Source organism: Eleutherodactylus coqui, chromosome 9, assembly GCF_035609145.1.
Source record: "Eleutherodactylus coqui strain aEleCoq1 chromosome 9, aEleCoq1.hap1, whole genome shotgun sequence".
NCBI classification, from domain to species: domain Eukaryota; kingdom Metazoa; phylum Chordata; class Amphibia; order Anura; family Eleutherodactylidae; genus Eleutherodactylus; species Eleutherodactylus coqui.
The window spans coordinates 43,260,067-43,285,628 of NC_089845.1; the positions used below are offsets into that span (position 1 = coordinate 43,260,067).

The window sequence follows — 25,562 nt, forward strand, 5'->3', positions numbered from 1 at the left end:
GCCTCTGGTGAGGCATGGAGGAGTAGGTATAAAATAATGCAGTAATACACAAGCAAGATACAATAATATGGATTGATGATACTCTAACTTCAACGCTCTCTCTTATATTCCTGATGATTTGATTTATCAGACAATTTCCCCACTATTGAATTCAGATGAACAATTGAGATGGATTTAACTGTAGGATTTGATGAAGCAGCGGGACAAGTGGCTGTATGGCTAATCCTGGCTTTAACTTCACCGGGTAGCTATAACTCACTGTTAGATGAGGATGGACCTCATAAAGGATCTTCTGTGTTCTCTGCCGTAGATGCCAAGGGAGCGGGTTTGATCACCATACTCTACCTTGGGAAACGATTACTGCTGGAATACTCCTCCTCGCTGACCACGAAACTGCAACCTCTCCTCACTCGCTCCTGACTGAGTCTGACTAACTGCTCTGCATCACTTCCTTTTATAACCTCTCTCTCTCCTGCACTCTTGCATAGGGACTTGTATATCTTGTATATAGCTTCCCGCCCTTGGGCTCTGCACCAGTAAGATAAAACCTGACTGTCAGCCAATGGGAGGCCAGCTGATATCACGGTTGAGCTTTATTGGTCAGAGCGAAGGGGAGACACAGGGTCTCTCCCAAAGACGGCACCTTCTGGATCCAGGAACGGCATCCAGACAGGTGAGACAGGACAAGTGTGCGTGATTATTTTGTAGGGCCTACTAGGCCACTACACAAGGTTTAGCATGGGAGCTATCCAGAGGACTGATAGCTCACTAGGGAGAGACACCGCCTGGAGCCCAGGAGTTCTTCGGTTCGAGTCCTGACATACAGTTGTGTCCCCTTTTTTGCAGCATATCTGGATATATTTAAAAATATAATGCAACTGTCTCCTAAGTTAAAGGTTTAGAAAATGCTCCATTATTAGGTTTCATGTGTTATAAATCTGCATTTGAATAGGAACATAGTTGGTTTATTACAGGACCAGTTCAGAATGGTTATGTTAATAATTTGTCTATTTCATTTTTATTTTAGAACAATACAAAGCATAGGTATGAACATGTGATCCTTGTAATTGTAACACAAGCTGTGGTAACATCTCATTGGCCATCTGTGGTTTAAAGGGAACCTGTCATCAACTATAAGCACCATAAACTAAATTATGGTGCTTATAGTTTTAGTGCCGTGAAGTCTGCAGAGCCTCTTTCATACTCACCCAATTTCCTGTTCCTGTTATGTTCCCGGCCAAGTCAGCATGGCACAGCAAGCTTGATTTTTTTCAGAAGACTTTGTGCACTCCAAAACAGATGAATGGGGAATATTCATGTATTCCCTAACCTGAAAAGAGTCACGCTGGCTATGTGAGCACTGACTTTGCTGGAGGACATCATAGGAACCCAGCAGAGGAGTAACTTGAAGCTCCTGAGCCCCAATGCAAAATCGGTAACAGGGCCCCCAACTATAATGCTTTATTGATAGTCTTGGGCTCCCTATATGGAAAGGAGAGCCCTTAAGGGGCCCCTAACGCTCCTGGGCCCGGGTGCAACTGCATCCCGTGCATCCCCTATAGTTACTCCAGTGGAACCCGGGACCTGGTGAGTATGAAAAGAGGCTTCCCGGACTCCACATCACCTAAATTATAGGTACCACAACTTTTGGTAGTACCTATAATTTATGGCGCTTATAGTTAATGACAGATTCCCTTTAAATGCTAGAATGAACAAATTATGCGTAAGGACATAATGTTTGTTCAAAACATGGGAGTGGTTCATGCAGTAGCACATGGTTTTAGTGGGTAATTTTACATGAAGATAAAGGAATCTGAACTTTGGAAGAGGACCTGAGTGCTGGACAATTGCTTGTTTGATCTTCTACAAACACAGTGAGATGAGGTTTGGTCATGGACTGGATCTGTTTCTTGTGGGGGTAGGAGCTAGATACAATCGCCTTTCTCCTGTGTCTTGGGATTATAGCTAGAGCTACTTTTAGAGAAGTGGCCAGAATGAGTAGAAGTAGAGCATACATTTGCAAAAAAATGCTGCGGCATTGGCGTCTATGCTTTTATGATTGAGTCTTCTTTATGGCAGCTAGACATTATTGTGGTTCCCAGAGGACTGTTGCCATCAGTGTTTGATGTTCTCGTATTTTTTGTTCAAGTATATGAGAACTCCAGCTAAATCAGGCATTCCTCCAAATTCTCCTTGAACAACCTTGGCTTACAGAGTGAAGCAAGAGGTAATTTGTGCAAGGGAGTTTAAAGGCAACTTTGATATGGATATGGGATATGTTATGTAGCAAGTGAACAGTCAGTTCTTGAAATGCAAGTGTTGGAAGCAGAAAAAATAGGCAAAAGTAAGGATCTCAGTGACTTTGACGAGTGCCAAAAAGTGATGGTTCGATGACTCGGTCAGAGGATCTCCAAAACAGAAGATCTTGTGGGGTGTTCCAGGTATTCAATGATTGGCATCTACCAAAATAGACCAAGGGAAGGACAATCGGTGAACTAGCAGCAGGGTCATAAATGCCCAAGGCTCAATGGTGTGAGTGGAAAGCAAAAGCAAGCTCTCCTGGTTTTATCCTAGAGAAGAATTGCTGTAGTACAAATTGCTGAAACAATTAATGCATCCAAAAAGCAGTCGGAAGAAATCAAGATTCTATTTTAATCCACAAATGCAACAATTTGACTTATATTAGCCTTTTTCAAGCATGCTTAAATAAGACTAATAAAGTCGAAATGTTGCATTTGTGGATTCAAATGAAATCTTGATGTCTTCAAACTTCTCTTTGGATACTTCTCTCTAAATCTGCCTTTGATGTGTGCTGAGTTGCTTAAATACTGGACTAGTCCCACATAGGGAACAAGCATTCTTGGCTATTGGATTAGGTCTGGGTGTACTATTCTCCCTGCAATTTAGAACACATAGTACATTGCAGTTTGATGCATAATCTTAGGGTGGCCGCACACAGGCGTAAGAGCATATACGCTCGCAATAGCGTGATGTATATGTGCTATGCAGGGCATGGGCTCATGCTGTTGTGCCCGTATCGTCCCTTTTTTATGATGCTTTCTTGCGCTCCCAGGACCGCTTATATTGGCGCAGCCCAAGTAGCACCATGTTTGACTATGCGGGCGGCCTACTTAGTAGGCCTAGCTGTTATTGTTTAACCACGTGAAAGTGTGCAGTTCAGGGCACGATTTAAGGCAGATGGGGGCCTTCGGTGCGCAATTGTGCACCAAAATAGAGCATGCCGTGTTTTATCCCCCTGCTCGAAATGCATGTGGAGAAAAATCACATGTAAAGGAACCCATTGAAATCAATGGGTTCTATTTGCTGTGCATTCGGCGCGCAGATTTTGCGGCTGCAAGTGTGCACACAAATGCGCCCATGTGTGGCCGCTCTTACATCAAAGTGCCCATGCTGACTTCTGTCTACCCTCTAAAGTGCCTGCAATGAGCACATGTGAGCATCAGAAAAAGTTGGCCTAGACTGAGGAATCATGGCTTCTTTTACATAATGCGGACAGCTGGATGCATGGGCGCTGCGCACCTGGGGAAAAGACACTAATAAGATACTCTATGGGAAGAAGACAAGCTGACGGACGTGGTGGATGTTCTGGGCAATATTCTTCTGGGAAACCTTGGGTCCTGGCATTCATGCAGATGTCACTTTGATGTGTATCACCTACCTAAAAACTGTATAGACTATTTACACCCCTCGTGGCAGCTGTATTCCCAAATGGCAGTGGCCTCTCTCAGTAGAATAATGTACTCTGCCACAATGGTTTGAGGAACATGGCAAAAAAAATCAAGGTGATGACTTGGTCTCCAGATTCTCCTGATCTCAATCCCATCGAACGTCTATGGGATATGGTGAAAAAAAGAAGTTCGATCCACGGAGTTTCCACGTGTAACTTACAGGACTTAAAAGATCTGCTTCTAATGTCTTGATGACAAATGACACAAGACGTCTTCAAAGGTCTTGTGGAGTCCATTCCTTGATGGGTCAGAGCTATTTTAGTAGTACGAGGGAGGCCTACACAAAGATCAGGCAGGTCATTTAATGTCATGGCTGATCTGTGTACATTTTATTATGAGATATTATTCTTCCATCTTTCAAACTTCCAGGTAACAAAGCAGCATAAACCTAAATTCATTCCTCCACCTTTCCTCCATTCTTGAAATATGTATCAAAACTTCCTTCTTTATGAGAAGTATATTATAATGCCTTTAGTCTGGTGTGATGGGAAGTGGCAGGCCAATATCTGAAGCTCAGCAAAAAGTCGTTTATAGTCATCGACTGAATGGTAACAGAGTATAATTGTCCATGGCATCAAAGATCCAGCGAAGCTCTTGGGAAGCCATACAACTTGACTTGAGACCTAATTGAGGGTAGCATCTTAACATTGTTTCAAACACATGCAAAATGGTAGAATGTAATAGTAGCAGAGAATGTAAAATTATTAAACTAATTGGGAAGACTGACTCTCATGAAGAAATTTATAGAGTAACTTGTTGGCTCTACATCTTAATATTACATGTGTACATCTATAACAGATCATTTGTACAGTTTTAACTATGGATAGTATAAAGCAGGGGCAAGGCTAAAAGCTCATGGGCCTGGGTGCAAAAGTTTATATTGGGTCCCCCAACTTCTCTTAACCCCTTACACAAATAAACAAAGTTGTCAGCCGCACTCACCAATCTTCCAATCATGGATGGAGTGGAATTTAGATGCACGCTCCGGTGGGATGAGATCTCAATCTGACAATAAATCCTCAGATTCCGGGGGAGAGCAGGGGGGAGTGAGAGATCTCCCCCCCCCCCCCCGTTCCACATCGCTCTCACCCGCCACCCCACGAATCTTTTCGGAGAAGCAGGCAGTTACTCGAAAATGCAGATGCTCGCTCGAGTAATTTCCTTAGCCGAGCATGCTCGCTCATCTCTAGTGTTCAGTCATGAAAGTATTACAATTATAGATGCAGCATAGTCTTCATGAAAAGGGTTTCCTGAATTTAAAAAATAGGCCATTTTTAAAATACTGAATTCTATCACAATTAGTTGATAGAGGAAAGTCTTTCTGTTGAGTCAATTAGCAAGTAAGAAGAGCATCTCTGGAGGACCAAGGAGGTCCGTGCATGACATGAACGTTGAATGCATTTGAATAAGAACTGTGTAATGCTCTGTTTCCCCTGTTGAGGTGCTGTGGAAAATTACTACTAGATTCCCTTTCAAATTACAGCTGACTCCAGGGGTCCAAGCAGCGGTACCCTCTGACCAGGGACCCTGCTAACAACAAAAGGAATTGTCAGAATGTGTAAACTCCTTAAGGGAATGTTCCCACATAGAGTGAAATTTGCTGATCAGCAACAAAAACTGCAACTCAACGGTTTTCCATCACGGTTGTCATACAGAATTTGGTGCAGAATGTCTGTTGCGGACATTTTGCAACATTTTTGGCTACATGGGAACATACTCTTAGGCTGGAATAAAAAAACAAAGCCTGCCATTATTATTTCCTTTCTTTGAGCCACATTGCAACTGAAACTCTGTAGTTTATTTCATATATTATGATTAAAAATACTTTTCCTTCTGTTTTTTGGCTCCATTTTACAGATCAATGGCAAAGATGATGATGGTGTGATTGCGGGAAACTGGAACAGTGATTATACTTATGGGGTAGCGCCATCTGCTTGGACCGGAAGTGTAGAGATCTTACTGGAATACTATAGCTCGAAGATGTCAGTAAAATATGGCCAGTGCTGGGTCTTTGCTGGTGTATTCACCACATGTAAGTATTGAATGCCAGAAAGAATATTACTTATACTATAAGAAATCTTATTAACAAAAAGTAATCCAGTAGATTCACAATTCTGAGTTTACTGAGGTGCCACCAACTCAGAACTACTTGTTGACTGGAAAGAGTCTACTTCTTAGTAGGTTATTCTTTTAGAGTAGAGAAAAATTTTGTGAAGACGTTGTTACTTTCGAACAAGGTTCAAATATGATGCCCCTCACGGAGATCACAAACACGTCAGACCAAGACATAATAAAAGTCCGCAAAGGACCAATACAGACATATATTATGTCACTAAAACGCGGGGAAAACAAGATGGGGCAAATAATGGTAATGGGAGCGCTATACCTAACCAACTTTGGTGTGGCAGACCCTGCTTAGCAAAACAATCTCACAGGAACCTAGGGGGTCTAGTCTGTCCCTAGATGGAGGATAGGGAAGAGGTTTAATGCAGAAGGAAAGAGCAATGTATATAACGCAGTATCAATACCCACAGGTACTTAGTTGCCAGGATTCTGCTCCCTCACCAAACACTTCAGGCAGGAAAATAACCGGCGCCCATGTAGAAGCTGTCCCGGAATAAATGCACTTCCACTATGGCTGATTGACCGACTATAGGAAACACCTCCCTGTCTGTCAATCAGTCCATACACCACGGGAGATGTAGTAGCAGGGATGTGAAGAAGGGCACATTATTCATTGAGTGCATTGAGAATTTCTCACAGAAGACACCTCAGGGGCCTAATTGAAGGCACTCATTGGTGCCTAGTGCTCTTATAATATAAGATTTCTTTCAGTTGGGTATTGCCGGGTGTGGGATATGTTTGTAATGGAAAATATTTTGCATACACCATGAATACTTCAAGTTAGGGGTAGATTACATAGGCACATTATCCACACTTGATACATAAGTACAGTACACTAGTGCATTAGATTCCTATAACAGTAGGGTCTGACAGTTGGCACCCATTTTACTGGGCATATCCAGGTGCTGCCCTATTCAATAGACCTTGAAGCAGATCCTGGCCAGGAGTTGTGTCTGACGAGCCGCACCACCTTCCCCACACCTTGTTGAACTTCCCTGGACACTTTCTATTTTTTTTTTTTAATCATTCTTTTTTTTTATTGAGGAAAAGAAAATGATATACAACCGGATATTACATGTGATACACGGTCAACAAAGTGTGCTGATTTAGAAATATAATAAACATGCCGATACAAAGCCTTCCTCTATATTTTCTTAACTTACTCATGGACTGAATCTCTACAGCGATTAAGCTTGTCAATTATTTCTTGTACATAAACTTATGTAAACACTCTCTTTGTTATTTTGTAACGAGCTACCGATTACTCACAAAGGTTAGTCATATAGATCCAAACCAGAGCATAACATAAAAGTACTAGAATAAAAGAGACATTATACAAAACAAAACAAGAACCAAGGCAACATTAGGCATTCAAATGCAAACAATTTATGTAGATTCCCTCCACAAGCTCCACATCTCCTCGTGTTTAGGCATAGTATTTTCCCTGAATGCCAACCATCTCTCGTATACTCTCTGCTCCGCCATTAGGGTTCTAAATTCTTGGAATAATGGAGGGGCTGAGTCTCTCCAGTGTCTTGCAATCAAGGTCTTTGCAGACATCAAGGCATGCCCTACCAAAAACCTAGTTGGGGGGGGGAGACCCTTCAGACCCACCAACAACAAGACCTGTTTTGCGTTTCTTTGTACGTGAATCTGTAGGACTCTGTCTAATAGGTTTAGAATATTGTTCCAATAGGTGTACAGTCTAGGGCAGGACCAAAAGATATGGGAGAGAGTGCCCCTTCTTCCGCATTCCCTCCAGCACCCACCATCTCCTCTCTGAAACCTGTTGCAAAGAAGCGCTGGAGTGTAGTACCACCTCATATTGATTTTTACTTGCACTTCTAGTATTCCCATCCCTTTAGTGGCTTTTCCAGCTAATTTAAAGGCATTTGTCCAGGACTCGATCGGGATATCTGTTTCTAACTCTTTTTCCCAATTTAACATATGCACTTTTTTGGTCGGGATGTTATTACCGGTCAATATGTCGTAGTAGACCCTCGTTTCGGATTTCTCCACCTTAGGTAAGGAAGAGATCCTATTCATAATATCCCGAGGTATTTTTATTGTGTGTAGTTGAGTTTTAGACAGGAAGTGTTGTATCCTCGAGAATTTGTATATGTCTCCTTGTCGCAAATTATAAAACGACCGGAAATCGTTAAAAGTTTTTGCCGTGATTCCTGACATTAAGTCAGTCACGTTTAGTACACCTTTTCTTTTCCATTCTCTCAGATCCAAATCCTGTAAGAACATACATATAGTCTCTAGGGGAATTTGAGGGATTTCCAGCGTATCATATAATGCTACTTTCTTAGTTAGTTCCCTCCACATCTCGAAAGAAGCAATCATGGTGGGTGAAAGGCCACTTGTGTCCACTGTCAGTTTTGATTTTGAGTCCGGGGGACCCGACATGGCCTCCAAAGACGCCGCCAAGAGGATTGGCCTGCAAGAATCGAGTCTCGCTATGCTACGCTCCATACCCACCCAACCCATCTTCTCCTCCTGTAGGAGCCAGTTCCTAGTTTGGTTCAGGAGAGAAGCCTTAAAGTATTTTGTTATGTCCGGAATATCCGCTCCACCCCCAGACCGCCTCATCGCCAAAATAGACAATGCCAAGCGAGACTTCTTCCCCCCCCACACGTAGCCTGTAGAGATGAGCGAACGTACTCGGATAAGCACTACTCGTCCGAGTAATGTGCCTTATCCGAGTACCGCTGTACTCGTCCTCAAAGATTCGGGACGCGCTGCGGAGCGGGGAGCTGCAGGGGAGAGCGGGGAGGAACGGAGGGGAGATCTTTCTCTCCTGCTCTCCCGCCCGCTCTGCCCCGCTCCCCGCTGCAACTCACCTGTCAGCAGCAGAGCGCCCCAAATCTTTCAGGACGAGCGGCGAGATACTCGGATAAAGCACATTACTCGGACGAGTAGTGCTTATCCGAGTACGTTCGCTCATCTCTAGTAGCCTGACATTTGTTTTTGAATTTTCAGTAGCGTAACTCCCGAGACAATGATCGGCAGGACTCTAAATAAGTATAAAATTTTGGGAAGGAGTTTCATTTTGTATGTCATAATTCTGCCGTACCATGTTAAGTTGAGCTTAGCCAGACGTTCTATCTCTTTTTGTATGGAGTCTATCAGTGGAGGGAAGTTAATTTTTTCTAGATCATTCGTATTGGGAGATAGGTGAATACCTAGGTACGGGAGATTGTTTTTTCTCCACTCAAATGGGAACTCTTTTTTAATCGCTTCTCTCAAATCCTTTGGCACATTCACTCCCAAGATCATGGATTTGCTAATGTTTAGTTTGTATTGTGAAACCTCACTAAAGTCTTGTAGGATTTGCTGGGCGGCTCTCAGTGAACTTAGCGGATGTGACAAGGTAAGAATTACGTCATCCGCGAAGAGACCGATTTTGTGCTGGCGAGAGTTTAATGGGATCCCTCTAACTTCGGACGATAATCTAATTAATTCTGCCAGCGGCTCGATCGTGAGGACATACAGGATAGGGGACAGCGGGCAGCCCTGCCTAGTGCCATTCGTTATTACAAAGGGTTCTGATAAAATTCCATCTACCAGCGTCCTGGCAGATGGGGCAGAATACAGAGCACGAACTGCCCGCACCAGCCCCTCCCCCATGCCAAATTTCTCCAAGGTTTTAAATGCATATTCCCAATGGACACGATCAAATGCCTTTTCGGCGTCAAGTGCGAGCATCACCGCGGGGGAGTGGGAGGACTTCAGGGAGTGCAGGAGGTTTATTATCCTACGCGTGCCGTCTGAGGCCTGTCTCCCCTTCACGAAGCCGACCTGGTCGGAGTGGATGATCTCTGGGAGGATTTTCAAGAGTCTTCCTGCAAGGGTTTTGGAGTATATCTTAACGTCAGTATTTAATAATGATATGGGTCTAAAATTTGAGGGATCGTCAGGGGATTTGCCTTGTTTAGGTAAAACTACTATAGTCGCTTGAAGGGATTCACCCGGAAATGAGCCGCGTCGCATAGCTATATTGAAGTTCTTTACTAAGTGTGGAGCTAGTGGGCTCTGGAATAATTTATAATATTCGGCCGAAAAACCGTCGGGGCCCGGAGCTTTTTGATTTTTCATAGCTAGAATTGTATCTGCGACCTCCGTCTCCGACATCTCCTTATTAAGTTCTTCCGCTTGGGAGGAGGAAATCTTTGGTAAGTTTAGTTTGCTTAAAAATTCCTCTATCACGGCGCTTCTTGGATGGACTGTGGAGGGGTCGTCCTTCAAATTGTACAAGTCACTATAGTACAGCCGAAATTTTTCTGCAATTTGTTTGGGGTGGGATATTTTAAACTCTTTCTTTTTGGAGTTCCACACGAAGGGAATGTTAGCTCTAATTATTCTTTTTTTTACTAGGTTGGCCATCCACTTTGATGGTTTGTTTAGCGAGGAATAAATATTAGCCCTCCGTGCAGTGATTTCTTTATCGAAATCACTCTGTAAGATATTCTGTAGATCTAGTCGTGCTTTAATTAGTCTATCGTGGGTGAGCGTAGACGGTGCTGTCTGCATTTCATTCTCTAAGAATTGGATATTAGACACTAAGAGCTCTGTTTTTTTGAGTTTCTTTCGTTTATACCTGGCGCCCAATTTTATAAGGACTCCACGCATAAAAGCCTTGTGGGCGTTCCATAGAACACTCGGGTCCATGCCTGGAGTGTCATTTAGCGCAAAGAATTCTTCCAGGTTGTCCTTTATTTCTTTCTTATATTCTGGGATTTTCATTAGGTATGTGTTGTTTTTCCACGGTTTGGCGGATTGACGGGGGCTACCCAGGGCAAATGTTGTCATTATCGGGGCATGGTCTGACCATGTGGCCGTACCGATTTCCGCTTTTGTCACCGCGGTAATTAGTTGTTTGTCGACTAAGCACAAATCAATACGCGAGAACGTTTTGTGTCGTGGTGAGTAAAATGTATACTCCCTTGACGATGCGTTAAGACAGCGGAACGAATCCAGGAGAGCATTTCTCCGGAGCCAATGGCCCAGAGAAGCGGCCCTCCTCATGGGTTGGTGGGTGGTGTCTATGCCACCCTCTGGTATCAAATTAAAGTCCCCGCAAAAGATCAACGGACCTTTTGCTATTTTAGAAATCTTCTTCAGGAGCCTGTTCAGGAAGTGTATTTGTTTAGCATTCGGGACATAAACATTAATTAATGTAATCTGTGTTCCATTCAGAGGGCCCACCAGAACTATATAACGACCCTTGGGATCGCATAATTGTTTCTCAACGTTGAACGTAATGGACTCCCTGACTGCAACCAAAACACCCGCCTGTTTTTTTTGGGCGCACGCGTATGCAACATGGGGGAAACACTTATGTGTCATGCGTGAACAATCTGTGTCGAGTAGGTGTGTCTCCTGGATACATACGACATCTGCGCTGCATTGGAGGGCCTCCTTCCATACGGAGCTTCTCTTGTGCTGGGAGTTCACCCCATTGGCATTCAGCGATAGTATTTTCAACGCCATTTCCATTGAAACGGCATGGCGGAGCTAGGAGCAGGGAAATCCGAGTAGTAAGCAATGCCTGTTGAAACAAAACTACAAACAAAACAGAAAAAGCAAATTTTGGTTATGCATAAACACCTGCAGCTGAGAAGAGTGCATTTGAGATGCAAGAACACGCTGCATGTGGAATGAAAACAGCAAAACATACTGGAATAGGCTGGGCAAGCGACTGCTTGCTGACTCATTTAGGGGGATAAAAGTTCGCAGGAGTGTGTGCGTGTGCGACCTTCGCACCTGCGGGACCATAATACGGAAAGGCTTCATGGGGAAGTGTATAAATCCTGAATGTTCGCATGGAAAAGAACGGTTAAGAGTCTCTCTCCCGGGTTCTTCCAGGGCGGCCTTCTGCTCGAGTGGATGAAGAGTCGTTTATCTTGATGCCCCACACTTTCATAGTAGTTTTAGCTGAGGCTGGGTCATGGAAGATGTGTAAGGAGTTCTCCCTTGTAGCAATAATTTTTGTGGGAAAACCCCACCTGTATGGGATCTTCGCCTCTCTCAAGGCTAATGTAATGTCCGCAAAGTTGTGTCTCGCCTCCATGGTGGCTTGAGACAGATCGATAAACAAACGTATCTCCGAATAGGGGCTCGGCAAAACTTTCAATTTCTGTGCGGCGTTCATAAGAGCCTCTTTTGTGCTATAATAATGTATACACACTATAATGTCTCTTGGACTATTTTCTTTCAAAAATTTTGGTAGAGGTAGCCTGTGCGCTCTATCTATTTTGAGCTCATGTTCAGGAATGTTAGGAAGGATTTTCTGAATTAGGCGAATAACATAGTCGTGAATTTCTGTGTTGGTAATCTTCTCAGGAACGCCTCTTATTTTAATATTATTGCGCCTATTTCTATCCTCAAGGTCCGCTATTTTATTCTGCAGCTTGGTAACAGTATTCTCCAAATCATAGTGCGCATCTATAAGCTTGTTATGAGATTTTACAAGCTCCTCCATTTTGTTTTCTGTGCTGTTCAATCTATTATTAACCTCTAGGACAGAGGTGTCCACATGTTGTGTTATGCTTTTCAGATCTGCCTGGATCGTATTTCTTAAGGCCATTATGGCCTCTTTGATATAAAGTTCGGAAGCTGGTCTTTCTGTGGCTACTAAGTTATCTATTTCTCTTTCTTTAGTCTCACTGGGGACATTCTCCTCGGGATTATCGCCCTCTGTTACTACAGACATTTTCTGCCGTTGTTTGGCTGGGCTATTAGAGGCAGAAGCTGGCTGGTCACTCTGCAGCGTGGTCGCCGCCATTTTGTTTTTTATACTGCGGCCAGGGGGGGCACCTGATTTCTTCTTGCCCTCTCCCTCTGTCTCTCTTTCCCCTTGGCCCGATCCTCCTGCCTCTTCCCGCACGCTGCCTTCCTCCGCGCTACACCCAGGGAGCGGGGCAGGGGATTTGCGGGGACTCCTTACCGGACCGCCGGCTTCAGGCGCTGCTGCTTCGTCCGCCGCCATTACAGGGAGAGGAGCGCGCGGAGCGAAAAACTCCTCCAGCCGCGCCGGGATGGCTTTGGAAGTCCTCCTCCTGGATGCCGCCATGTGCTGTGAAGCTTCCCCTGTCAGTGTGGTAAGGCAAGAAAGCCCTCAGTCGCTTTTGTCAGTCGCTGAAGGTCGCTACCGAGCGGAGTCTATGCAGACACGGCCGTCTCGGTCACTCTCCAAGCCACGCCCCCCGACACTTTCTATTTTTATAGACTATCTTTTCATATGGCAGGGTGTAATTAACAATGTTCTGCCACTTTGGGAGTGTTGGGGGCCGCCTATCCATCCACCTCAGAGCTATCACCTTGCGAGCCAGAAACACCACCTCACTAAGAAATATCCGGTTATGAAATTGCCAGTGCTGCTCATCCAAAATTCCCAACAGGCAGCTGCCCGGGTCAAGTGGCACTGGCATTTCCATTAGTTGGCTTAGAAATTCTGTGACCTCCCTCCAATATGTATACACGTCAGGGCAGCTCCATATTAGGTGACTAAAATGTGCACCTGGCGCCTGGCACCGATTACACTGGTTGGTGGGTACTCTGTTCATTTTATAAAGTCTAGTCGGTGTCAGATAGCACTGATGGAGTATGTACAACTGCGTTAGTTTATTATTTGCAGCTGGCGACACCGTGGCATACGAGGCCATCGTGGTTTCCCACTCCTCCCGGGAAGGGCGGGAATGAGCTCTTTCCATCTATTGATCACCTTCATTGGCATATAGGAGATTTTGGAGTGCAGTAGATGAGTATATATCATCAATATCAGGCCTTTAGGGCCTTGGGTGCGCATTATGCCTATCAATGGGTATAGGGGAAAGGGTTGTCTGGGTTCTGGAAATTGTGTCACGAGGGCATGTAGGAGCTGCAGGTATCTATGGAAGCAAATCCTCGGGACCCAGTAGAGTTGCTGTAACTGTTCAAAGGAGGCTAGTATTCCGTTGATATATAGGTGTTCTAATGTGGTGATTCCCAAGTGCTTATCCTGTAAATTCACAAGGTGCGGGAGCACCCTATTATCTCACAAAGGGGTTTCTAAGGGGGTGTCTGAATACTTGGTCAGTGCTTTACATGCCTGCCACACTCTAACTGCCAACTAGTGGATAGGTAGCATCTGCCCGGCCAGTAACTCCGGTCTTTCCAGTACTACCCACAGAGAGATTTCAGACAGAAAAACCATTAGATGATGTTCAGAGTTTGGAAGGGAAGAACCCGATAGCCAGTGGCGAATATATCTTACTTGTCCAGCTAAATAATGCAGCTTGGAATCTGGCAACGCCATTCCTGCTCTGACTTTTGGACGCTGAAATGTTTCCATACGGAGTTTGGCCCTAGCCTTCCCCCAAATAAAGGGCACAACCACTGAATTGGTCTTATTGAAAAATATCTGCGGTACAATTGTGTCTGCATGTTCTAGACAGATAAATATTTGGGAAGGACAATCATTTTAATAAGATTTATTCTGCCTGCCACAGATAGCGGCAGAGCACTCCAGGTTTTAAGTTTATGTCGGCGGGACCTTAATAGGGGAGCAATGTTTAGATTAAAGCTTAGAGAATGATCTCTAGAGATATAAATTCCAAGCTATTTAACCCTTTCCAGTCCAATGTCGGGCCTGCCCCGACATCATAATTTCCCTCCACAGCTCCGATGTCGGGGCAGGCCCGACACTGCAGTACAGGAGTGGATCTGCACCCGATCGTCAGACACATTGGGTGCAGATGCACTTCTGCACTGGTCCTCATCGAGGACCCCCGAGGAGAAGGCAGAAAGGGTTTTAACCCTTTCTGCCTTCTCCTTTACACATTACATAGCGCTCAATTAGCGCTATGCAATGCATACAGATTCCGGCCGGCGATCATGTGACCGCCGGTGTTACCTGACCCCCGGCGGTCACATGAACGCCAAGCCGGGAGCCTGCATTGTGGGAGGACCTGCTTACCTGACCGGCGTCTTGGGCATTCTCCTTCCGTCTCCCGGCCCGGCGATCATGTGACCGCCAGGTGCCACCTGACCCCAGCAGTCACATGATTATCGAGCCGGGAGGCAGAAGGGAGAATGCAGAAGACGCCAGACAGGTAAGCAGGTCCCTCCCTGCACCCTCCTGAACTCTGTCAGTTCAGGAGGGTGCAGGGAAAATGTATTTTTTCTCACCCATTCTCCCCAGCTCCAAATAAATTGGAGCTAGGGAGAATGGGTGAGAAAAAATAAATGGATTGGAAAGGGTTAAATTAAGGGGTGACCTGTAAGTTGTAGAATACCTCTCCCATCTGCTAACCCTCAAGCCTCAAAGGCATAAATGCTGACTTTTGCCAATTAATGCGTAAGCCTGAAAATCGCCCAAATCCATCTATCAGGAAGATAGTCAGTGGCAAAGTATTCCTGGGCTCTGACGTATATAGTATTAGATTGTCCGATTACAGACCTACTCTGTCCTCCCTAGATCCAATCTTCACACCCCTATATGTTATGTGTTGCCGAATCCTTAGGGCCAAGGGCTCTATGGCAATGGCAAACAGGAGGGGGGAGAATGGACAGCCCTGCCAGGTGCCTCTGTGTAATGAGAAGGATGTGGAGGCTAGGCCATTAACCACGAACCTTGGCTACCAGCAAACTGTACAGTATAGAGATCCACCTAATAAATGAGTCTCCAAATCTCCAGAGTACCTCTATCAGGTATGGCCACTTGACCGAGTCGAATGCCTTAGCTGCATCCATTGAAGTCAAGACCCAGTCCGACCCCCACCTCCATCCCAGCAGTGTGACTACCTGTGCCCTTCTAATATTGTCCGTGGTAGACATTCCAGGAATAAACCTGGATTGGTCTGGGTGTATGATTTCTTTTATTGTTTGATTCAGTCGGGAGTCTAATATCTTAGTGAGAATCTTATAGTCTGTGTTTAATAGGGATATGGGTCTGTATGACCCACATTCCTCTGGGACTTTATCAGGCTACAAAATCAGCACTATGCTAGACGTCCCTCTTCAAATATATGCTGGTATAGGGAGAGCAGACGTGGCACAATGGGGTCCTACCCTTGGTCATGGCCATCATTGCCTCCATAACTTCTTCCATTGTGATAGGGGAATCTAATAGGGATTTATGAGTGTCTTGTAGGTTAGGGAATACTATGTCTGCTAAATAGATATTTTGGTCAGTAATGGAGTAATCAATCTGGGATTGGTATAGAGCGCTATAGAACTGTTAAAAACTATTGAGGATATCTACCGTCAGCCGATTTAATCCTCAGTATCGAGAGGAAAGCAATCTCCTGACCGGCCATGTAGGCCAGTAACTTGCTAGATTGGTTACCCAGCTCAAAAAAACATTGTCGGGAGAAGAAGAGATTCCTTTGGGGCTTTTCCCTTAAATACAATAAATAATCCCTACCGATCTGCAGCCATCTGTTTCTATTAACGTCAGATGGGTTAGCAATGAATTCCCTCTCCAATGACTGACAATGCTCTGCCAAAAGTTCCTCCTCCCATGCCGTAGCTTTTTTGATAAAGGAATTGAGGTTCTAAAACAACCTCTGAGGAAGGGCTTGAATGCATCCCATACCAATGTAGCATCAGGGCAGGCGGCGTGCACCTTGTAATACTCTTGGATTTGATCCGGTATACGGTCATTAGGTCCAAGCAATGAGAGCCAGAACAGGTGTACCTTCCATCTCCTAGGGACTGCTTGGCCAGGGTTTTTCAGGACCATTTGAATCAGCAAGTGGTCCGATATTCCTCTAGGGAGCAATTCTATGCAGCTAATTTTTGAGAATAGGGAGGGAGACCCAAACATATAATCAATACGGCTAAGTGCATGGTTTTGGGCCGCATGGCAGGAAAAGTTCTTGCTGTCAGGGGTGAAATATACGCCATAGATCTAACCACCCTGCCACTGAGACTATCGAGGCTAGCCTAGACATGCCTGCATTTCCTCACGAGCATCTCCCTCGAATCTAAGTAAGGGTCCATTTTCATATTCATTCCACCCATGCAAAGAATTGAGGTTTCTGGCGAGAATGAGGCAAATGCAATACCATCCGCCATAGGGCCGATGATGCGGGCGGTGGGGTATAACAACATAGGAGAAGATACGGGTCACTATTAATTATAGTCCGGACATATCTGCCCTCCGGATCCTTTTTCAGCTGTTCTACCTCCCGTTTGAGGGACTTCCCTATTGTAATGGCAAACATTTAACATTCAGATTTTTCGTGCATTCAGACTGAGGTAAGTGCTCCGAGAACAACACCTTAGACAGTTCATTACATACTCCATAATTTATTGCACTGGTATGAAAACACAATATTGACTTTGCGTTTCTGCTGAAGCAATGCAGTTAACCTTTCCAGAGGTAGATAATCCCTCGCTGAGCAGATGAATTGAATCTAGTTGCCTTATGCTATGAAAGTAGACTCTGTCTTAGGCTATGCTGCCATCTGCGCTATGCTTCCCATTCTTTTGTTCCAAAGTACAAACACAATAACTGAAAGCCGGATTTGTTGATAAAGGTGTTTGTCTAAATAACGCCATTGTCATGGAAGAAATAGTGCAGCATGATGTGCTATTTTGTCTAGAATTTTTGGATGGAACTGTGCCAGGGGTCCTGAATGTAGCCTCCAATGCAGATGTGAACAGAGCCTTATCTATCAATACCCTTTTACTAAATGGGTCTATCTCGGTGCTGAAATTCCACCTCCTCTCAGGCCAACTTAGATGACCAAGATGCGTAGCAGCATACAACTATTCTACTTAGAAAATAGGAATAATTTTAGAATTTCCTTGTTCTCTATATATTTCCTCTCTTCTTCCCTCACAAGAATGTAATGGTAAGAAAGTGTTCCCCAAATAACTTTTTTAAGTTCTACACTGAATGATCACTTTACTCGTGACTAGGAATTGAAAGCATTCTGCAGGAATATTGGCCCATGCGGACAGGGTAGCTTCTTGCAGTTGCTATATATTAGGTGGAGTTACAGACATCCTCTAAACAACTAACAGGAAGGGGTCATCAATTCATGCTGCTTCCACTAAATTATGACTTCCCATCAACATGGTGGAACAGAAATCTTGATTCATCTGTTGTTGTTTTTCCACTGCTCAGTAATCTAATTTTTGCGCCCTTTTGCCCGCTGTTTCTTTTCGACAGCAACCGCACTAAAAATGGCCATCTGCTGTTATAGCCCATATGTGCTAAGGAATGACAAGTTGTGTGTTTGGACACATTAGTTGGAGCCTCTACATTGTGTTTGGCTGCAGTTTGCTTGACTGTTCATCAGAATGATTCTTGACATCCTCCTTTACCCCATTTGGTTGATGAGTTGTTTACGGCCACAGGATTCCCTTACACTGGATATTTTACTGTAATTACACCATTCTCATTGGCAGTTTTTTGGCTGAGCCACGGCACTGATTGGCCAATTCAGAAATCCCACCTCCACAACGCGACGGCTGTGATTTGTTCATCAAGCACTACTCTGCCAATCAATGCAACACTGGATAAACAAATCACAGTCATCGCATTGGTTCATCGAGCGTTGCATTGATTGGCTAAGCAGAACTCGAGAACCAATCAGAGCCATTGTTTCCAGGAGGTGGGATTTATGAATCCCGTAAGTAGGAAGTGATCTTCTGTGGGCAAAACGAGGACTGCAGGACATGCGTCAAAGCTCCAGAAAGCAGCGCAGGACATGGTCTTAGCCTGCTAGGTAATGTATTCCTTTTTTAATATAATGCAGTTAGAGCTATTTTGGGGGGCAGGACTTATATTTCAAGCCTCCCCGAAAATCCTGAAATATCGGTATAAGTCTTATTTTTGGGGGAAAACGGTATCAAACTAACAATTGCTATGTTTACAATACAATTTCTAGACTTCCCACGAGCGTATGTGTAGTTGCACACGTATGAGCGTAGCATTTTTGTGGAATGAACGATGCTGTTTTGCATTCACACCAGCGTATCTTACTGTACTTTTTCAACGCGCTAGGCATCTGCATTTGTATGCGCCAAAAAAAATATGCACTGATTGAAATGGCTGATTGGTCTAATGATTTCCAGATGTGTTCTTTTTTCTGCGCAATTACGCAGTGCTTCAAGCATCTACTAGCGTAAGTTGAGCGCATTTGCACATCCCCGTTGACGTCTATGGGGATAATCCAAATACACAAGAAAATAAAGCATGCTGCTGGTTTTTTCCCCCAAAATGCGCAGGAAAAATATGCGCATGTGAACGACCCCAATGAAATAAATGGGTTGTATTCACTGAGAATTGCACGTGCAAATACACCTGTGTGAATCTGGTCTGATGAAGTGGCTATTGAGTGTTTTTGCACAACTTTTGAAACTAGATAGATTAGCTACACACATAAACAAAGTCCGCAGGCTGGAAGAAAATCTATATTATTTTCCAAAGTCACTAATTTCTTTTCATAGACACAGCAACATGGCTAAATGATGTAACTCCTAGTGAAAGTACCGTAAATGAGCTCCAACGCTCTTCTTACACAACACGAAGCTGTTTCCCAAGAGATCTTATTATTAGCTGTATAGGAGTATTCATTCTCATTTGTAAGCTGCTGGGAGGTTGGTGGAGCTGACTTGGAACTGTCAACAGACGAGGCACATTGGGATGCAATGACTACCAAGTGACCCCACGGCACATTTCATTCCGTAAGTGCAACATAAGTAAACAATACGCATCCACCGACTCGCTCTTCGTGCCATCCTGCTATCTTTCCTATAAATGTACTGTCACAGCTGACTGCTGACCCTGAGAGAATCATTAGCGTCACATGTGTTTGGGTTATTGCATGGCAGAGTCAGTTCTCATTTGTAAATGGGGAAACATAAAAAGCTGCAAATGTTATATAATTACCTCCCATACGACATATTTCATCTGTAAGACTTCAGAAATATGTGCAGTTATATTACTTTATCCGTGGACACGTTTCTTAACACCTTGAAGAATGATTTGTGGTCCATAATGTAACACTTAGCATACAGCGATGGGAGTGACAAGACTATTTTTTTCTATAAGGACCAAGCCATTGGCTTCGTAAGAAGGGGGCAGGGAAAGGGCCTTGCTTTTTGTATAGTGCCAACTTATTACACAGCACTTTCAGGCTTTCAAACTTGAGCCGGCTACCTGAACCAAGTGGGGATTGAACCTGCAACCTTCAGCTCGTGAGTGAGAGCTTAGGACTCACTCGAGAGCCATAACTTGTTGACATGGAAGAGTTATAGTTTTTATTGATGCCATTTTGAGGTACCTGTGACTTTGGGTTTTTTATGGGGAAAAACGCATATTGTTTTAAAAAGCTGGATTATTTCTCCTTGAACTAAACTTTATTGAAACTTTTTTGACACTATCTTTAGGCCCTCAGTGAGACTTGAAGATGTGACAGTTCAATCAGTATGATAGTACACTGCATTACTTAAGTAGTGCATTCTACTAAGCCTATTACATCAAGCTAAAACACTCTGCCAAAGGTGGAGTCTAACAGGCTGAGATATATGGCAGACAAGGAGGCTTTTGTCAGACTTATGGCTTCATTAGGAACCTATTGGTACCTTGCAATCATAATGTGGGGTGCTGATAATTTCCCCCTGTCACCTGCTTAAATCCTGCAGTTGCTATTGATTGGGGCATGTAAGGGGTTAAACTACCAGGATCTGAGGTTTCCCCGTATATGGCAGTTAGAGCAGGAGCCGGGCTGTCAGTAATCAGCTAAGCCACCGCCTTAAAAAGATCTATGTGCCGATTTAAAGCCCATTAGTGAAGTCAGTAAAAAGGGGTATTGGCCGACACTAATGGGTTAAGACTAGAGATGAGCGAGTATACTCGCTAAGGTTAACTACTCGAGCGAGTAGTACCTTAGCTGAGTACCCTCCCGCTTGTCTCTAAAGATTCAGGGGGCGGGGAGCGGTGGGGGAGAGCAGGGAGGAACGGAGGGGAGATCTCTCTCTCTCTCCCTCTCTCCCCCCCGATCCCCCCTGCTCACCGCCGCAACTCACCTGTCACCCGCGTCGGTAGCCGAATCTTTACAGACGAGCATGCAGGTACTCCAATAAGGCACTACTCGTTCGAGTAATGTGCCTTAGCGAGTATACTTGCACATCTCTAGTTAAGATCATGGCCAACACCATTCTTGTTTATGGGTTGAGCTTGGTATTGCAGCTTGATCTACAAGAACACAGCAAATGGACAACAAGTGGAACTGTCCTGTCCAAATAAAAAGAAGGCTTTTTTTGTATCAGTCATGCGGGAGAGTGCAAATAGATCCATTATGAGAATCATGTCCACATCCATTATACATCATCAGTGATTGGAGGGCCGTGCCCACTGGTGTTCTATTATCATTATATTTCTCTCATGAATTCGGTCAGTTTTTAATGCAGATTAAAACAGAAACTAAGATGGCATTGTTGGCAGAGCGAAAGGCTTCATTCAGCAGTACATAACTTCGCTGCCGCTCTCTTTCTCATCTTTTTTCACTGTTCACCAATGCCATTAGAATAGGCAGAGAAGTTTTTTAATTAGAGATGAGCGAACGTACTCATCCGAGCTTGATACTCATTCGAGTTTTAGCGTTTTTGAGATGCTTGTTACTAGAGACGAGTACCACGCGATGTTCGAGTTACTTTCACTTTCATCTCTGAGACGTTAGCGCGCTTTTCTGGCCAATAGAAAGACAGGGAAGGCATTACAACTTCCCCCTGCGACGTTCAAGCCCTATACCACCCCCCTGCAGTGAGTGGCTGGGGAGATCAGGTGTCACCCGAGTATATAAATCGGCCCCTCCCGCGGCTCGCCTCAGATGCATTCTGACATAGTTCAGGAAAAGTGCTGTTTTGCTGGAGTAGCTATAGGGAGAGTGTTAGGAGTTATTTTAGGCTTCAAGAACCCCAACGGTCCTTCTTAGGGCCACATCTGACCGTGTGCAGTACTGTGGAGGCTGCTTTTAGCAGTGTTGCACAATTTTTTTTTTTTTTGTATATCGGGCGTGCAGAGCATTGCGTCCTCAGTCTGCAGTCATTGTACAGCGTATAGGGCCAGTACTGGTGAGGCCGGGACAGTGGTACAGGGAAAGAGATATCCAGGCAATATAGGCAGTGGGCTTTTTTTTAAAAATTGGGGAAAAATACTATTTTTGGGCTGCCTGTGACCGTCTTCAGTTTACTGCGTGTCTGCTGGGGGTAGTAGTCCTAATTAATATGCAGCTAAGCGTTACAGCAGGCTTGCGCAAAATTGTTTCTTGGGTCTGCTGTCTCTGTTACATCACCGCCGTCATCCCGCCAGAGGGAAACAGAATACATAATATTATACGCTGCCTACAGTATCTGTCTGCTGGGGGTAGTAGTCCTAATTAATACGCAGCTAAGCGTTACAGCAGGCTTGCGCAAAATTGTTTCCTGGGTCTGCTGTATCTGTTACATCACCGCCGTCATCCCGCTAGAGGGAAACAGTACACATAATATTATACGCTGCCTACAGTATCTGTCTGCTGGGGGTAGTAGTCCTAATTAATACGCAGCTAAGCGTTTCAGCAGGCTTGCACAAAATTGTTTCCTGGGTCTGCTGTCTCTGTTACATCACCGCCGTCATCCCGCCAGAGGGAAACAGTATACATAATATTATACGCTGCCTACAGTATCTGTCTGCTGGGGGTAGTAGTCCTAATTAATACGCAGCTAAGCGTTTCAGCAGGCTTGCGCAAAATTGTTTCCTGGGTCTGCTGTTTCTGTTACATCGCAGCCGTCATCCCGCCAGAGGGAAACAGTATACATAATATTATACGCTGCCTACAGTATCTGTCTGCTGGGGGTAGTAGTCCTAATTAATACGCAGCTAAGCGTTACAGCAGGCTTGCGCAAAATTGTTTCCTGGGTCTGCTGTCTCTGTTACATCACCGCCGTCATCCCGCCAGAGGGAAACAGTATACATAATATTATACGCTGCCTACAGTATCTGTCTGCTGTATCAGCTCAGCATTTTAAAAAAATAGAAGCAAAATACTTAAGGCCTACTACTGGCCTTTGGCCACTTGACTGCTTCTGCGCTGTGAATTCCACTAGCTCAGTCATACGCACCTACGCCTCACTACAGGCATGCGCAAAATTGTTTCCTGGCTCTACTGTGTGTTCCATAAGGGAAGTCAGCCTCCAACCACAGACCAATAAGCGGCACATTTAATTACAGCGTTCTGTTTCTGCACTACTGGTAATACAGCATGCTGAGGGGTAGGGGTAGGCCTAGAGGACGTGGACGCGGGCGAGGACGCGGAGGCCCAAGTCAGGGTGTGGGCACAGGCCGAGCTCCTGATCCAGGTGTATCGCAGCCGACTGCTGCGGGATTAGGAGAAAGGCACGTTTCTGGCGTCCCCACATTCATCTCACAATTAATGGGTCCACGCGGTAGACCTTTATTAGAAAATGAGCAGCGTGAGCAGGTCCTGTCGTGGATGGCAGAAAGTGTATCCAGCAATCTATCGACCACCCAGAGTTCTGCGCCGTCCACTGCTGCAACTCTGAATCCTCTGGCTGCTGCTCCTCCTTCCTCCCAGCCTCCTCACTCCATTACAATGACACATTCTGAGGAGCAGGCAGACTTCCAGGAACTGTTCCTGGGCCACTGCCCTGAATGGGCAGCAATGGTTCCTCTCCCACCGAAGGAGTTTGACGTGACCGATGCCCAACCTTTGGAAAGTTCCCGGGGTCAGGGGGATGAGGCTGGGGACTTCCGGCAACTGTCTCAAGAGCTTTCAGTGGGTGAGGAGGACGATGACGATGAGACACAGTTGTCTATCACTCAGGTAGTAGTAATTGGAGTAAGTCCGAGGGAGGAGCGCACAGAGGATTCGGAGGAAGAGCAGCAGGACGATGAGGTGACTGACCCCACCTGGTTTGCTAAGCCTACTGAGGACAGGTCTTTAGTGGGGGAGGCAAGTGCAGCAGCAGGGCAGGTTGGAAGAGCCAGTGCGGTGGCCAGGGGTAGAGGCAGGGCCAGACCGAATAATCCACCAACTGTTTCCCAAAGCGCCCCCTCGCGCCATGCCACCCTGCAGAGGCCGAGGTGCTCAAAGGTCTGGCAGTTTTTCACTGAGAGTGCAGACGACCGACGAACAGTGGTGTGCAACCTTTGTCGTGCCAAGATCAGCCGGGGAGCCACCACCACCAGCCTCACCACCACCAGCATGCGTAGACATATGATGGCCAAGCACCCCACAATGTGGGACGAAGGCCGTTCACCGCCTCCGGTTTGCACCACTTCCTCTCCCCCTGTGCCCCAACCTGCCACTGAGATCCAACCCTCCTCTCAGGACACAGGCACTACCGTCTCCTGGCCTGCACCCACACCCTCACCTCCGCTGTCCTCGGCCCCATCCACCAATGTCTCTCAGCGCACCATCCAGCCGTCGCTAGCGCAAGTGTTGGAGCGCAAGCGCAAGTACGCCGCCACGCACCCGCACGCTCAAGCGTTAAACGTGCACATAGCCAAATTGATCAGCCTGGAGATGCTGCCGTATACGCTTGTGGAAACGGAGGCTTTCAAAAGCATGATGGCGGTGGCGGCCCCGCGCTACTCGGTTCCCAGTCGCCAGTACTTTTCCGGATGTGCCGTCCCAGCCCTGCACGACCACGTCTCCCGCAACATTGTACGTGCCCTCACCAACGCGGTTACTGCCAAGGTCCACTTAACAACGGACACGTGGACAAGCACAGGCGGGCAGGGCAACTATATCTCCCTGACGGCACATTGGGTGAATTTAGTGGAGGCTGGGACAGAGTCAGAGCCTGGGACCGCTCACGTTCTACCCACCCCTCAGAATTGCGGGCCCCAGCTCGGTGGTGGTATCTGCGGCGGTGTATGCTTCCTCCACTAAACCACCCTCCTCCTCCTCCGCCTACGCAACCTCTGTCTCGCAATCAAGATGTGTCAGCAGCAGCACGTCGCCAGCAGTCGGTGTCGCGCGGCGTGGCAGCACAGCGGTGGGCAAGCGTCAGCAGGCCGTGCTGAAACTACTCAGCTTAGGAGAGAAGAGGCACACGGCCCACGAACTGCTGCAGGGTCTGACAGAGCAGACCGACCGCTGGCTTGCGCCACTGAGCCTCCAACCGGGCATGGTCGTGTGTGACAAAGGCCGTACCCTGGTGGCGGCTCTACAGCTCGGCAGCCTCATGCACGTGCCATGCCTGGCCCACGTCTTTAATTTGGTGGTTCAGCGCTTTCTGAAAAGCTACCCACGCTAGTCAGACCTGCTCGGAAAGGTGCGCCGGCTCTGCGCAGATTTCCGCAAGTCCCACACGGACGCTGCCACCCTGCGCACCCTGCAACATCGGTTTCATCTGCCAGTGCACCGACTGCTGTGCGACGTGCCCACACGGTGGAACTCTACGCTCCACATGTTGGCCAGGCTCTATGAGCAGCGTAGAGCTATAGTGGAATACCAACTCCAACATGGGCGGCGCAGTGGGAGTCAGCCTCCTCAATTCTTTACAGAAGAGTGGGCCTGGTTGGCAGACATCTGCCAGGTCCTTGGAAACTTTGAGGAGTCTACCCAGATGGTGAGCGTCGATGCTGCAATCATTAGCGTCACCATTCCTCTGCTATGCCTCTTGAGAAGTTCCCTGCAAAGCATAAAGGCAGACGCTTTGCGCTCGGAAACGGAGGCG

The 25,562-nt window shown here is 45.9% G+C and overlaps 1 protein-coding gene across 1 annotated transcript in view; it reads left to right on the forward strand.

Annotated features, from left to right (window-relative positions):
- F13A1 (coagulation factor XIII A chain) overlaps positions 1-25,562 on the forward strand; it is a 202,642-nt gene that overhangs the window by 51,837 nt on the left and 125,243 nt on the right. Inside the window, exon 7 of the mRNA XM_066579300.1 lies at positions 5,607-5,781. Coding sequence (XP_066435397.1) covers positions 5,607-5,781 — 175 coding nt within the window. The remainder of the gene's footprint in view (positions 1-5,606; positions 5,782-25,562) is intronic.